The following is a 16,430-nucleotide window of genomic DNA, read 5'->3' as shown; positions in this document are numbered from 1 at the left end:
GGGAACATTTCATACAAAGATGGGCACAATGAAGGACAGAACCTGTATGGACCTAACAGAAGCAGAAGATACTAAGAAGAGGTGGCAAGAATGCACAGAAGAACTATATTAAAAAGGTCTTAGTGATCCAGATAACCACAATGGTGTGATCACTCACCTAGAGTCAGACATCCTGGAATGTGATGTCAAGTGGGCCTTAGCATCACTACGAACAAAGCTTGTGGAGGTGATGGAATTCCAGTTAAGCTATTTCAAATCCTAAAAGATGATGCTGTGAAAGTGCTGCACTCAGTATGCCAGCAAATTTGGAAAACTCAGCAGTGGCCACAGGACTGGAAAAATGTCAGTTTTCATTCCAATCCCAAAGAATGTTCAAAGTACTGCATAGTTGCACTCATTTCACATGCTAGCAAAGTAATGCTCAAAATCCTTCAAGCTAGGCTTCAACAGTATGTGAACTGAGAACTTCTAGACGGGAAAAGCTAGATTTAGAAACGGCAGAGGAACCAGAGATCAAACTGCCAACATCCAGTTGGATCATAGAAAAAAACAAAGGAATTCCAGAAAAACACTTCTGCTGCATTGACTACACTAAAGCCTTTGACTGTATGGTTCACAAAGTGATGGGATTACCAGCCCACCTTACCTGCCTCCTGAGAAACCTGTTTGCAGTCAAGAAGCAACAGTTAGAACTGAACATGGAACAATGGACTGGTTCCAAATTGGGAAAGGAGTATGTCAAAGCTGTATACTGTCACCCTGCTTATTATAACTTCTATGCAGAGTACATCATGCCAAATGTTGTGGGCTGAATGAAGCACAAGCTGGAATCAAGATTGCTGGGAGAAGTATCAATAACCTCAGATATGCAGATGACACTATTCTTATGGCAGAAAGCGAAGAGGAACTAAACAGCCTCTTGATAAAGGTGCAAGAAGAGAGAGAAAAAGCTGACTTAAAACTCAACATTCAAAAAAACTAAGATCATGGCATCTGGTCCCATCAGTTCAGTTCAGTTCAGTCGCTCAGTCGTGTCTGACTCGTTGCGACCCCATGAATCGCAGCACATCAGGCCTCCCTGTCCATCACCAACTCCCAGAGTTCACTCAGACTCATGTCCATCAAGTCCGTGATGCCATCCAGCCAACTCATCCTCTGTCGCCCCCTTCTCCTCCTGCCCTCAATCCCTCCCAGCATCAGAGTCTTTTCCAATGAGTCAACTTTTCACATGAGGTGGCCAAAGTACTGGAGTTTCAGCTTTAGCATCATTCCTTCCAAAGAAATCCCAGGGCTGATCTCCTTCAGAATGGACTGGTTGAATCTCCTTGCAGTCCAAGGGATTCTCAAGAGTCTTCTCCAACACAACAGTTCAAAAGCATCAATTCTTCGGCACTCAGCCTTCTTCACAGTCCAACTCTCACATCCATACATGACTACTGGAAAAACCATAGCCTTGACTAGACGGACCTTAGTCGGCAAAGTAAAGTCTCTGCTTTTGAATATGCTATCTAGGTTGGTCATAACTTTCCTTCCAAGGAGTAAGCGTCTTTTAATTTCATGGCTGCAGTCACCATCTGCAGTGATTTTGGAGCCCCCCCAAAATAAAGTCTGACACTGTTTCCCCATCACTTCATGGCAAATAGATGGGGAAACAATGGAGACATTGTTTCTTTATTTTCTTTATTCTTTATTTTCTTGGGCTCCAAAGTAATTTTGGAAGGTGACTGCATCCACCTGAAGAACTGATGCTTTCGAACAGTGTTGCTGGGTCTTTCCCAGTAAGTCAGCTTTTTGCATCAGGTGGCCAAATTATCGGAGCTTTGACTTCAGCATCAGTCCTTCCAATGAATATTCAGGGTTGGTTTCCTTTAGACTTGACTGGTGTGATCTCTTTGCAGTCCAAGTGACTTTTCTAGAGTCTTCTCCAACACTGCAATTTAAAAGCATCAATTCTTTGGCACTCATCCTTCTTCATGGTCCAACTCGCACATCGATACATGACTACTGGAAAAACCATAACTTTGACTAGATGGACCTTTGTCAGCAAAGTGATGTCTCTGCTTTTTAATATGATGTCTAAGTTCGTCATAGCTTTTCTTCCAAGGAGCAAGTGTCTTTTAATTTCCTGGTTGCAGTCATTGGAAATATTGAGAGCAGGAGTGAAAGGGGGCAACAGAGAATGAGATCGTTAGATACCTCAATGGACACGAGTTTGAGCAAACTCCAGGTGATGGTAAAGGACAGGGAAGCCTGGCGTCCTGCAGTTCATAGGCTTGCAGAGTCGGACAAGACTTAGTGACTGAACAACAAAGGAACTTATTTCTCATTGGCAAAAATGTGTAGATTGTAATTGTTCTTATTTTGATTATAAAGATGTGTTTGAGCCTAGTTATACTGATTTCAAATTCATGGTCCCAAATCACAGTTATATTTGCACCAACTCAATAAGTGTTCATCCTGCCTGCCACATAAAGATTCCACATGCCACAACTTGAAGACCCAGGGCAGCCAAATGAATAAAAATTAGAAATTTTAAAAGTAACATATTTAAAAGAATAATGTCTAATCCTTGTTACTGTAAAGAACACATTTTATGAAAAATTGTCAGTTTGTAAAACTAAGCCATTAATGAAAAGAATGGCGTTATTTTACATTTTTGCAGATCTCTTAAATGTTTGGCTAAATAAGAGATAGCTAGATTTTCATATGTACCATTGTTGTATGTTGTTTAGTGGAAGTATATGGAGAAAGGGGGGCCTCACACAGTTACACAGTTGAAGAAGGGAGTATTTTAACATTTATGGACACTGTGAATATTCTTCTCTGACAGCATACCAAAACTTTCTTAAAGGTTAGTTGTGATGTGAAATTTTAAGCCATCCTTAGAATTCTGAGGATTAAGTGTTACCTGGTCGGTAAATGCATTTTAGGAAGTAAAAAGAGTTAATAGAAACCCCGGATAATCCCCTTCCAATGGGTTTAATTGGACACCCGGCTGTGTGGTGCCTATACCTTGCCAGCCCGCTAGGGCGGCGCAGCCCAGGGAGGCCTCTGTTCCTCCGCGCAAGGCGCCTCTCTTGGCCTTGGCGGCGACGCTGACGCTTGAAGGCGATACTTCCTGCCCGGTTGCCGGGAGTCTTCCGCAGCTGTTTGTGCTGCGGTTGTTGCTGGTTTCTTGGAGAGTGGCCGAGCATGGAGCGCCCGGGGCCCAGCGATGGTGGGTTCGGTGAGGCGAGCACCTGTAGGATGGGCCGGGCAGGGCGGGCGGCGCTGGAGTCGCCCTCTGACAAGGCCTTTTCCCTTTTCTCTTTCTCAAATGACAGGCTCAGACGTATCGGGACCAGACCCACAGCTGGCAGTCACCATGGGCTTCACGGGGTTCGGTGAGTGACTGCCCTAAACATGGTCTCCTTTTACAGAGGTTTTATGAGTCGCAGGTTGGGAGGGGCGGCCGAGCTGTCCCTTGTTTCCCGACATTCCGCTGTGCCTAGTCCTACCTATTAATACTTTTAGCCCTAGTGTGTGTATCTTGCAATTTCAAGTCACACTCTCCCCCCCATCTGTTTTCTGACTCCTCTCTGTCTCTTGAGACCAGCCCAGGTGACACTTTTTACGGGACCGTTAGTGAAAAAGAAAGATTGCTGCCTGACCTACCCGGTGGAAGGTGTTGGTTAATGGAGGGTTGTTTCTCTGCATCCTGAGGATAAGAGCCAACCACTGATTGTGGTCTGTAATAAGATGGCCCTTTTGGCATCAAGTGGGCTATTAAGTGATGTTATAATAGTTAAATCTCTTATTTAGTTGAAGTATTGGTGGTTTAGTCGCAAAGTCCTGTCTGGCTCTTGTGAAACCATGGGCTGTAGGCCACGAGGCTCCTCTGTTCATGGAATTCTCCAGACAAGAATACTGGAGTAGGTTGCCATTTCCTTCTCCAGGGGATCTTCCCAACCCAGGGATGGAACCCAGGTCTCCTGCCTTGCAGGCAGATTGTTTACCGATTGAGCTAAGGGGAAATATAGTTGATTTATAATGTCATGTTAATTTCAGGTGTACAGCGGAGTGATTCATTTAAACAAACACACATACATATTAATATATTCTTTTCCCTTATAGGTTATTGCAAACTGTTGAATATAGTTCTCTGTAATATACAGTGGGTCCTTGTAGGTTAGTCTTTTTTCCTACTCCGAAGTCTTCACTTTAGTCTCTTGTTTGTTCATTCATACATTCATTTATTTGGGTAATGTCTTGAACCACATATTTATTATCTCCTAGGAGGTCATGTCTACAAAAGTGCTGTATGCTTCTGTAGTATTCAGTTCAGTCCGATCACTCAGTCGTGTCCGACTCTTTGCTACCCCATGGACTGCAGCAGCCAGCCTCCCTGTCCATCACCAACTCCTGGAGTTTACTCAAACTCATGTCTGTTGAGTCGGTGATGCTATCCAGCCATCTTATTCTGTCATCACCTTTTCCTCCTCCCTTCAATCTTTCCCAGCATCAGGGTCTTTTGAGATGAGTAAGTTTTCACATCAGGTGGACAAAGTATTGGAGTTTCAGCTTCAGCATCAGTCCTTCCAGTGAATATTCAGGACTGGTTTCCTTTAGAATGGACTGGTTGGATCTCCTTGCAGTCCAAGGACTCTCAAGAGTCTGTTCCAACCCCACAGTTCAAAAGCATCAACTTTTCGGCGCTCAGCTTGCATGACTATTGGAAAAACCATAGCTTGGACTAGATGGACCTTTCTTGGCAAAGTAATGTCTCTGCTTTTTAATACGATGTCTAGGTTTGTCATAGTTTTTCTTCCAAGGTGTGTCTTTTAATTTCATGGCTGCAGTCACCGTCTGCAATGATTTTGGAGCCCCCCGAAAATAAAGTCTGTCACTGTTTCCACTGTCCCATCTATTTGTCATGAAGTGATGGGACCAGATGCCATGATCTTAGTTTTCTGAATGTTGAGCTTTAAGCCAACTTTTTCACTTTCATCAGGATGCTCTTTAGTTCTTTGCTTTCTGCCATCAGGATGGTGTCATCTGCATATCTGAGCCTGATATCTCTCCCAGCAATCTTGATTCCAGCTTGTGCTTTATCCAGCCCAGCGTTTCTCATGATGTACTCTGCATAGAAGTTAAATAAGCAGGGTAATAACATACAGCCTTTCCCTATTTGGAACCAGTCTGTTGTTCCATGTCTAGTTCTAACTGTTGCTCCCTGACCTGCATACAGATTTCTCAAGAGGCAGGTCAGGTGGTCTGGTATTCCCATCTCTTGAAGAATTTTCCACAGTTTGTTGTGGTCCACATAGTCAAAGGCTTTGGCATAGTCAATAAGGCAGAAATAGATGTTTTTCTGGAATTCTCTTGCTTTTTCGATGATCCAACGGATGTCAGCAATTTGATGTCTGGTTCCTCTGCCTTTTCTAAAACCAGCTTGAACATCTTCAAGTTCACGGTTCATGTATTGCTGAAGCCTGGCTTGGAGAATTTTGAGCATTACTTCACTAGCATGTGAGATGAGTGTAATTGTGTGGTAGTTTGAGCATTCTTTAGCATTGCCTTTTTTTGGAATTGGAATGAAAACTGACCTTTTCCAGTCCTGTGGCCACTGCTGAGTTTTCCAAATTTGCTGGCATACTGAGTGCAACACTTTCACAGCATCATCTTTTAGGATTTGAAATAGCTCAGCTGAAATTCCATCACCTTCCATTAGCTTTGTTCGTAGTGATGCTTCCTAAGGCCCACTTGACTTCTTATTCCAAGATGTCTGGCTTTAGGTGAATGATCTTACCGTTGTGATTATCTGGGTTGTGAAGATCTTTTTTGTATAGTTTTTCTGTGTATTCTTGCCACCTCTTCTTTATAGCTTCTGCTTCTGTTAGATCCATACCATTTCTGTTGTTTATTGTGCCCATCTTTGCATGAAGTGTAGTATTATGTACTTATTTTTGTACACAGTATTGTGTACTCTAGTATTATGTTACTTATTTTTGTTGTAGTTCTTTTTAATAGCTTTCTCCCTAATGTAAAGAACACAATAAATGAGAAGGAAGAAAGTAAAATCATTCATAATCTCATGAGCTAAAAATCAAAGCATAAAAATTTGTTTGCTTTCCAGTTTTTTCTGTTGTGTATTAATAACACTAAGATCATATGTACTTATGTACAGTTTTATTCTTAATTATATGGAATTTGTTTAATTCTTAATATTTTGAGGATTTTCCCGTTTTATAAAAATGCTCTTCCAAAGCATTTCTTCTGATGGCTTGAATAGTAGATAGAAGTGCTATAATTTGTAACATTTTGAGGTTTCTCTCACATAGTTCCTTTCTTTTTATCAGTAATACTGAAATAAACATTTTTATAAATAAGTCTTTTGTCTCCTTTTATAAAAGGAGTATTATGTATACTTCCATAGGGTAGATTTCTACAGGAGGGACTACTTTGATAAAATATATAGGTATTAAAAAGTAACAAAAAATTGAGTATATAGCTTTTAAAATTTCTTGATATATGTTGTCATAATGCTCTTCAGAAAGGTGGTTTCAGTTTATATCAATCAGTAGTGTGTAAAAAAACCATTTTTACCACATTCTCACTAACATAGAATAGGTATTGGTACTGAAAAAAAACACCAACCCTAGTAAAATCAAATATAACATTGCTTCCAAGCAGATCCAGGTCATCAGAATGTCAGTTCCTGGTGGTTTTGGGATTGAGACCCCTGTTTGCTTACTGGCTTTCAAGTGGGAGTCTCTTACCTCTTTCTGATACCTGCATTGCTTATCTTCTTGCCCCCTTCATCTTCAAATGCACTGCGGTCCTTCTCAAGTCTCAAGTCTCTCTGACTTCTGCCGTATCTATTCTGCATCCATTCTACATTTTCTTGTAAGACCTTCTATGATGGACTGGGCTTGCCAGGGTAATCTCAGTCTTTGCATCTATAACCTTCATTAATGTGCAGAGTCCCTGTGAATGTAGTATGTTCACAGGTTTCAGGAATTACGATATGAACATTCTCTGTTCTGCCTAGTACCCCATGTTGAAGTTTCAAAGAGAAGAGTCTAGATAAAGTACAGGAAGATGGGAAAGTTGGCTGGTTAATCTTATTTAGTGATGAGATTGTAATTAAGTTTCCCTGGGGAGTTGGGACTTCCCTGGTCATCCAGTGGCTAAGACTCTGAGCTCCCAAAACAGGGGGCCTAGGTTGGATCCCTGGTCAGGGAACTAGATCCTGCATGTTGCAACTAAAGATCCTGAGTGCCACAGCTACAATCCAGTGCAGCCAAGTAAATAATAAATATTTTTAAAAAAATTCCCTGGGGAGTAAACGTTTTCTTCATTGATATTTTATGGTTATTTGGTAGCTGTGCTATAAATTAGATAGACTTTAAGTGGTTATTGATACATCAGTAAATAAGTATTGAGTACCTGAATGTTGGCCAACTTAGTTCAAGAAAATCACAGTCTGCTACTTATTCCTGTTTTAGGAAAAAAAGCTCGCACATTTGATTTGGAAGCAATGTTTGAACAAACTCGAAGAACAGCAGTGGAGAGAAGTCGGAAAACGCTGGGTAAGAAGTTCAGTTATTTGCTTTCTTATTTGTGTAGATACTATATCCAATTTACACAAGTGTGTTACCAGCTATAAAATTATAAGAAAAAAAAATTCAAAATTGTTAAAAGTTCACATGTGCTGGTTCCTTTGGAAGGAGCCAGCAATATCTCATTTTTTAAATATGATAAAAGTTGTATCTAGGGTAGGAAGGTCTGAGTTCTAAAATCTGTCAGAAGTGTGAGCTATGAACAAACAAGGATTCAAAATTAATTTATAAGAATCAGAACAGAGACTTCCTTGGTGGCCCAGTGGTGGGGAATCCACCTTGCAATGCAGGGGATGCAGGTTCAGTCCCTGGTCTGGGAAGATTGCACATGTTTCAGGGCAATTAAACCCTTGAGCCACAACTAAGACCTAATGCAGCCAAATTAAAAAAAAAAAAAAGAATCAGAATAGTGGTTTCTTTTCTTCACCCTCTATCTGATTCTCATTTCGTTTTTTTCTTTCCTGCTTACAGTGGAACCAGTATTTGGAAGGCTGAGCGAGAGGTGGCTCTCAGAGTTGTGTACACCACTGATCGTTGACCCAGACAGTATAGAAAATTGAGCCATCCAGTGAATGGGGCTGGTGCTGTTGAATCCCTGCATTCATGAGTTGTATCAGACATTTAATGAAGGCCTTAACTTCCAGACTGTCTGGTTTGATACCAGGTGGTTGGCAGTTCTAGCTACCACCTCAGGATCGTTGGAGCTGACTGTCTCCTCTACTGCTTTCTTTAGATCTGATTCAGTTCATTCTTATACTAGAGAAGGGATAGATGTAAACTGATAGAGCAGAAGGCACTCAGAACCAGAGACAGGACTCCTGCAAGAATTTAAGGGAATGTTGCTCCAGTACTTATCATTGTTTTAAAATGATAAATTATATAGCAGTACTATCTCACATTTGGGAAGTGAGCATGATTTTTGGTCTTTGGAAGAATAATAGTTTTTGATTTTTGTGTGTGTGTGTGTGTGGTAAAAAGACAGCTATCTACATATAATGTATATTGTTTAAAAAAGCTGCAGCTATTACCTGAAATTTCAGTTACATACAGAAGTACAAGAATGAACTCCCATATTCCTATCACACAGATTTAACTATTGTAACAGTTCATGGCCAGTGTTATTTCCATTTACTTCTCCTCTCAGATTGCTTTGACAAAAATACTGGATACATTACTTTACCCATAAATATTTTTGTATGTCTTTAAGTGATAAGGATTTTGAAAAATCTTAACTGAAATGCTATTACTACACCTAAAAATATTAAATAATTTAGTATCATCAAGCAACATGTAGAGACATGCTCTCTGTAGCATATGTACAAATGTATTACACACTTCATCTTTGAATGTTTCAGTGAACGTTTATACTATTGCAGTTTAGCTTTCTAGCGTGTGATACCAAATGCTTTGAATAGTGATTGTCTTATTCTCCTACCTAAGTTTTATAGTCCCCATTACCATGCCTCGTAAGGTAGGTTCTCAGTATTTATTTATGCAGATTGAATTGAATTTAAAACTGCAATATTGTCTTTAAAAAAATAAATCCTGCATCTTTGGAGAATGTGTGTGTGTTTCTTTTGGCCATGCTGAGTGGCATGCAGGGTGTTCGTTTCCTGACCAGGAATTGAATCCTTCATCACTGCATTGGGAGCTCAGAGTCTTAACCACCGGATCACCAGGGAAGCCCCTGGAGAATTTTTTTAAATGGCATGATGAATTGTAAAGAGTTTGGAATTCGGAGTTGGAGGACCCAGCTTTAAGGGTTAGACCCACATTCTACTAGATGAATAACATCAGATGGATCTTCAAATTTCAGATCCTTAATTTCCCCATCTGTTCGTTGACAATGATAAGGTCTCCCTTATTTATTTTAAACTCCCTTCAGGTTTATTGAAGGGATTAAGATGTTGGGCATAGTACTTTTTAAACAGTAATGTTATAAATATCACTTTTAATTCCTATCGTTTTTCTTAGTAAAATATGAATTCATGTAGCGCTTAGGTAGAATTCCAATAAAGAGTTATTAGAGTTCTAAAATTTTGAAAAGTTATCTCAGGGCCTTGTTTTCCTATTGTTATTTGTGTATGAATTAAATGGGTTGAACTTTGTTGACTTCATGTTGCATTCTTGGACTTAGACTCCTGTTTCTACCCTTGCATCTAAATATAAGAAGCCAAAGTTTGCCTTTTCTTAAAAGTTAAAAAATACTGATATGGGCCTTAATGATAGGTATTGGAGTCTTCTTGAACTTTGACATCAGACTTGAGGAAAATAAGAACTTTTGGTCTCTTTTAATGGCAGATTTAACTGTGTATGCAGATGTGAAGTTTTGGTTCTTAAGTGCTCTAAAAGAAAGGATGAATTATACTATAAAGCCTGAGTAAAATATGTGTTACCAAAAATGTTAGAAAATAGTATTACAAATTGTTTTTGAAGTATTTTTTATGTTTATGAAAGCTGTTAGTAGGTTTTGGACATGTGAAAGACATAGTCTCTTAGAACTAATATACTATGAGGAGATAGATGGGGAAGAATATGTCTTTTATTCAAATACTTATTTTGAGTGTGGCCGTGGTTTCAATGGATTACGAACCTTCTGTTACCTGACTGGAAAAAAATTCCTTGAGAACATATTGAGGTAGGATTTTAAGATAATTTCAATGGATGGTTTAGTTATCTTGGAAAGAGTAATTGTCCCAGAGGTTTTAGAAATTGGGAAAGCTTAAAAAATTTTTTTGTTTTAGCTTGAAATTGTCTTCCTACCTAGCTAAATCCTACCTATCCTTTAAGGCCTCACCTCATATTTTACCTTTTCTAGGTATTCAAAACTCTTCTGGGTGTAATTGTTCCCTACATTTTTAAAATAATACTTTATTATAAATTTATTTTAGTGTTGTTCATGTCTTGATAATCTTGTTTTTCATATTTATACTTACAGTAGCTTAACGCAGAACTTGACATATAGTAGTTACATCTCTAAATAGTCAATAATGAATTGTGACTAATGCTGTCAGATAATCCTGATCTTATTTTTTTATTTATAGTCATTTTTGCACTAAATATTTAAAATTAAATATGATTTTTCATGAAATTGGTAGCCTACTGAATCATTTCAGAATGGCAGAAACATTTAGCAAGTGGCTTCCCTAGTGGCCCAGATGGTGAGGAATCTGCTTGCAGTGGGGGAGACCCAGGTTCCATCCCTGGGTCGGGAAGTGGCAACCCATTCCAGTATTCTTGCCTGGAGAATCCCCTTGGACAGAGGAGCCTGGTAGGCTACAGTTCATGGGGTCACAAAGAGTTGGGCACAACTGAGCAACTAGAAGAAAAGAATATGATTAAAACATCACTCTAGCTTGTTTCTATTAGTTTTATTTCCTTTGCATGTTATTTTAACACTCATTTCTTCGTATAATGCTTAAGATATAATGAAAGTGATATTTTTCAGCTGCTAAATTACATTCATGTGAATCTGCAATTTGTGCGAATCAGCACAGTTGGGACATGGTAGTTTTGGATAGTTTGCTGTCATCCTGGATGAACTGCATACAGCTGGGGTGCTTTTGCAGAATGGCTGTCCAAAACTATTAGCTACCTGAGAGTAGAGAGATATCAATAAATTGAGATACTTAAAAGAATAAAATGAGGTGTTGGGGAGTAAGTTAATTCAGTCTTGCTAATAGAATATTCAGAGCATCTTACAGTATTTACAGAATACTTGGATTCCTGTATGTTTTACAGTGTACAGTGTGCTTGGTCCTACTCTTGGTAAAATACACAAAAATGATCCCCTTGGTCGGGGAGCTGCAGTTTGTTGAATTAGTCTCATTTTGGTGTGTCCTTTGTAGACAGTGAGATAAAAAAAATATTTTTTTTCCTCACAAATGTCTTTCCCTTTTTTTTTTTTCTTCTCATTTTAATGAAGCAGCAGGTGATGACAGGAACCTCTCTGGGTAGAAAATCCTTACTATTGTAAAAAAAAAAAAAGTTAAATTTTAAATTAAAAAATTAGAGACTTCCTTTGTGGTCTAGTGGTTAAGACTCAGTGCTCCCAATGCAGGGGGTACAGGTTCCATCCCTAGCCAGGGAACTAAGATCATGCATGCTGCCCAATATGGCTAAACAATAAATAAAATTAGAACATCTAAATTAAAAAGATAATTCACCTGGATGGGGCAAGTAGTTTGGAGCATTCATCCACTGGGGAGGAACTCTAGTTAGATAGGTAGGTGGGTCATAGTTTCCAAATAGTCTGGTGACAGGTAAGCAAATAAAAGGCTGTACTTTATGGCCCTTTGGGGAGAGAGGCAGGGTCACTGCTTTATAAAGTGGGTGGTACTCACTGCATAATTTTACAGGCTTCAGAAGGTCTGATCACGTCAAGGAAAGATACATTGTGGAGCCTCAATTGACTACTTTGCTCTAACTGGAGCTGTTACTTCTTTGCTTTGGATTCCTCAACTATTAAGTGAAGATAGTAGTATTTACTTCAGCTGTATTGGATATAGTTGAAATTTGCTAAGATAGTAGAACTTAATTGTTCTTACCAAAAAAAAAAAAAAACAACATGGGATAAATATGTGGGGTGATGGTTGTGTTCACTGACTCTATGGGAAATATTCTTTCTCAGTATCTGTACCAAATCATCACATTGTACACTTTACCTATCTCACAGTTTTGTCAGTTATACCCCATATGGTTTTTCCAGTGGTCATGTATGGATGTGAGAGTTGGACTGTGAAGAAAGCTGAGCGCCGAAGAATTGATGCTTTTGAACTGTGGTGCTGGAGAAGACTCTTGAGAGTCCCTTGGACTGCAAGGAGATCCAACCAGTCGGTCCTAAATAGGATCAGTCCTGGGTGTTCTTTGGAAGGAATGATGCTAAAGCTGAAACTCCAGTACTTTGGCCACCTCATGCGAAGATTTGACTCATTGGAAAAGACTGTGATGCTGGGAGGGATTGGGGGCAGGAGGAGAAGGGGGCGACAGAGGATGAGATGGCTGGATGGCATCACTGACTCGATGGACGTGAGTTTGGGTGAACTCCAGGAGTTGGTGATGGACAGGGAGGCCTGAGTGCTGTGATTCATGGGGTCGCAAAGAGTTGGACAGGTCTGAGCGACTGAACTGAAGTGAACTGGAAGCTGAAGTAAAGTTTCTGCTTCCAGGATTGTTATAAAGATTGTTGTTGTTGTTGTTGAATCGCTTAGTCGTGTCCAACTCTTTGCAACCCCATGGACTGCAGCACACCAGGCTTCCCAGTCCATCACCAGCTCCCCGAGCTTGCTCAAACTCATGTCCATCGAGTCGGTGATGGAGTCGTGAGGCCATCTAACCATCTTGTCCTCTCTCGTCCCCTTCTCCTCCTGCCTCAGTCTTTGCCAGCCTCAGGGTCTTTACCAGTGAGTCAGCTCTTCGCATCAGGTGGCCAAAGTATTGGAGCTTCAACTTCAGCATCAGTCCTTCCAATGAATATTCAGGGTTGATTTCCTTTAGGATTAACTGATTTGGTCTCCTTGCAGTACAATGGATTCTCAAGAGTCTTCTCCAACACCACAGTTCAAAAGTATGAATTCTTTGATGCTCAGCCTTCTTGATAGTCCAACTCTCACATCAATGCATGGCTTCTGGAAAAACCATAGCTTTAACTATTCAGACCTTTGTTGGCAAAGTGATGTCTCTGCTTTTTAATACGATGTGTATGTTTGTCATAGCTTTCCTTCAAGGAGCAAGCATCTTTAATTTCATAACTGCAGTCACCGCCTGCAGTGATTTTGGAGCCAAGAAAATAAAGTCTGTCACTGTTTTCATTCCAAAGAAGTCATAGGAGACTTAATAAAAATGGCTTAAATAAGAAAAGTTTAGTATCACACCATGACAAGATCTCTGGAATGGGAGGGACTCTTCCATCTTCTGAATCCTGATACAAAAAACTTAAGATTTTTCCCCTTTTTTCTGCTTTGCCAGCTTTAGAGTGTTGTCTTATCCTAAGCTCACCGTCCTCATGACTCAAAATTTTGTTAACATACAGATGACTGCATCCACAGGCTGAAAGACTTTTGTGTAACTCTTTAGGAGTAAAAAAACCTTTCTCAAATGTACCTCCAGCTGACTTCCTCTCATGTGTTATTAGCCAGCATTAGTGTGGTACATCAGTTGCAAAAACAGCCCTTGCAGGTTCGCTATGGTTCACTTGAAATCAAACTTTACTCCTTCTAGACAGGAAGGGGCCCAGCATCGGGAGAACTGTGGTTTCCTTTGCAAGGAAAAAGGGAGAAGTGGCTGCTAATAGGTGACTAATGATGTGTGCCTTAGGGTCCATTCCTGATTAGTGTCAGAACTGCCCCTAAGACCTGAGCCTGCAGTCCAAGTGTGGCCTCCCCTGCCTCACTCCCCAGCCTCTCTCAGCTCCCCCGCCCTCCCTCACCCTGGAGGGTACAGAGGGAATTACTAGGGAGGCAGGATGAAGGTAGGAGCCCAGCAGGCTCACCCTTAAATTTGGGCATTATCCTTCTCTTACTGTTTTCAACCTCCCCAGCATCAGAGTGCGGAACTGTTAACTCCTGACCCACCTCAGCCCAATGGAGAGCACAAAAGAAATTAATGTGACTGTGCCTTACAACTTCCTGGAGAGTTTTTTAATCTTCCATGTTTGAAATGAATGACTAGTTGTTAACGCTTGCTGCCTGTTTCCTAGTTACTCACCCTCTATATCCTAGCAACAAAAGACCCTGAATAGTGCAGCATTCCAGTAAGTGCCCTTTGATATTGCTTAACTTTGGGTGTATTATTCTTCACTATTAAATTTCAAAAAGAGTGTTAAAGATTATCTCAGGTCATTGAGGATGGTAGCAATCGAGAACAAGCCTTATTCATATAATTAATTTCCTTCCTATGTTCCCTCCAGTTGCTGAATGAAATTATCAGAGGAGGAAGATTAGATTTCCTTGGATAAATTTGTTTTGTCTTTCCAAGGTAAAAACTCTGGAAACTTGATGTAATTCAGTTTTTCTCATAATTTTGGTATCAAGTCTCTGGCCAAAAATTCAGTTTGGGAAAATCGGAAAGGAAGAGAGTGCTGAATTTATAGTTTAAAATATTAAAATGTGAGGTTACCTAAAATCTTATGTTTGAACACTTTCTTGTCACTTGCCACGTCTTTTTGCATACTGCAGTCATGGTTCATATACTCTTCATATTCTAATTTTGCTTACCTGTCTGTTAATATTTTCCCAGATTTGTATATTTTCTGTATATATTTTTCGGCTGCTCCATGTGGCTTGCAGGATCTCAGTTCCCTAACAAGGGATTAAACTTGGGCCAACACAGTGAAAACACCAAGTCCTAACCACTGGACAACAGGGAATTCCCTTCTATCATTATTCTTATTGGCTGTATTTTTTACTGTGTTGATATACAGTAAAATTCAGTTGTTTTCTCATTGTTGGGCATTTAGAGTGATAGTTTTTTGCTATTACGGTAACACTTCTGTGTTATATCTTTGTAATTTTGTTAGTTTTCAACATTTTAAATAATAAATTTTGAAGTCTAACTGTTGAAAAAAATTTTTATGACCTTTTCAGAAGCAAGAGAAAGAGAGGAAGAAATGAACAGAGAGAAAGAATTAAGAAGGCAAAATGAAGATCTTGAACCGACATCTTCAGGCTCGAATGTGGCCAGAGCTTGCTCTAAATCATCTTCCAGGTGCTTGTCTTTACTGTCATTTCCTAGGTGTTAGTAACACAATTTAGGCAAAGTTCCTCATACTGTAAAGCTTGCATGATTTCTCCCATTTCAGGCAGTTGTAGATCTCTAGGACCACAACAAAGTCCTTTGTCACATTGTGAATCAGTCAAATTTTTCTAAAGTATTCCAGATGTAGCATTAAAACTCTGCCTTTGACTGCAGAGTATAACTGTGTAAAGTTGGAAAGATATTGACAAGTTGGTTATTTTTTTCATGTTTATTTTGTCATTTACGTCTTTTGTCCCTTTCCCCAAACTCTGTATTCATGATAACTTTTTTTGGTAGGATCCTTTATAACTGAGAAAGAATTTAAACAGTGGCACATTGTGAAGTTTATTGAGTGATAGGAGAAAGCAGCCATTAATATTAAAATTACTTTAAAGTGAAATTTAATACTATATAACATAATTACTAAGAACTTCAAGCAGTATAAATAGGTATACGGACTCCAAATCTGGGTGGAATCGTACAAGAATTCTGTTGTTGAGGTATGTTTTAAATTGTCAAATTGGCTATGTAAGCTGTTTTTTGAAAATTCACTTTTTGGTCGCTCTGGGTCTTTGTTGCTGTGTGCTGGCTTTCTCTAGTCGCAATGAGCAGGGGCTCACTGGTTGCGGTGTGTGCACTTCTCATTACAGTGGCTTATCTTGTTGCAGGGCACAGGCTCTAGGTGTGGGGGCTCAGTAGCTGTGGCCCACAGGCTCAGTTGCCCCGAAGCATGTGGGATCTCCCCAGACCAGGGATCAGATCTGTCCCCTGCATTGGCGGGCAGATTCTTAACCTCTGAACTCTCGGGGAAGCCCAGTGTCTTAACGTTTCTCTTTATCCTGTACTTTTTCCCAGCTCTCTCTGTGTCCAGCACAATATCTTGCTTATGGTAGATGTTCCATATATTTCTTTAGTTCACTAATTAAGGGGAGAAAAGAAAGGAAGATGCAGCTGTACTAGTTTGTCATGGCTTTCATCACAAACTAGCGCAGACTAGATGGCTGAAACAACAGAAATTTATTTTCCCACAGTTAGAGAGTCTAGAAGTCCAGGACCAACATGAAGGCAGGGTTCACTGGCCTCTCTTCTTGGCTT

The 16,430-nt window shown here is 39.9% G+C and overlaps 1 protein-coding gene across 5 annotated transcripts in view; it reads left to right on the top strand.

The window, feature by feature from the left end:
- WDR70 (WD repeat domain 70) overlaps positions 1-16,430 on the top strand; it is a 280,993-nt gene that overhangs the window by 1,868 nt on the left and 262,695 nt on the right. For 2 of the 5 annotated variants that reach the window (XM_069555882.1, XM_069555881.1), the window contains exons 2-4: positions 3,324-3,383; positions 7,488-7,571; positions 15,185-15,305. In XM_069555882.1, coding sequence (XP_069411983.1) covers positions 3,365-3,383; positions 7,488-7,571; positions 15,185-15,305 — 224 coding nt within the window. In that variant the 5' untranslated portion in view covers positions 3,324-3,364. Of the gene's footprint in view, positions 1-1,999; positions 3,227-3,323; positions 3,384-7,487; positions 7,572-14,506; positions 14,577-15,184; positions 15,306-16,430 lie in introns of those variants that run through there. The other 3 variants (XM_069555880.1, XM_069555879.1, XM_069555883.1) reach the window with 3 other exon arrangements.

The sequence above is a fragment of the Ovis canadensis genome, chromosome 16 (assembly GCF_042477335.2).
Source record: "Ovis canadensis isolate MfBH-ARS-UI-01 breed Bighorn chromosome 16, ARS-UI_OviCan_v2, whole genome shotgun sequence".
Taxonomy (NCBI): Eukaryota; Metazoa; Chordata; class Mammalia; order Artiodactyla; family Bovidae; genus Ovis; species Ovis canadensis.
Note: the sequence above shows the minus strand (reverse complement) of the source record. Positions and strands in the feature narration are given on the sequence as shown.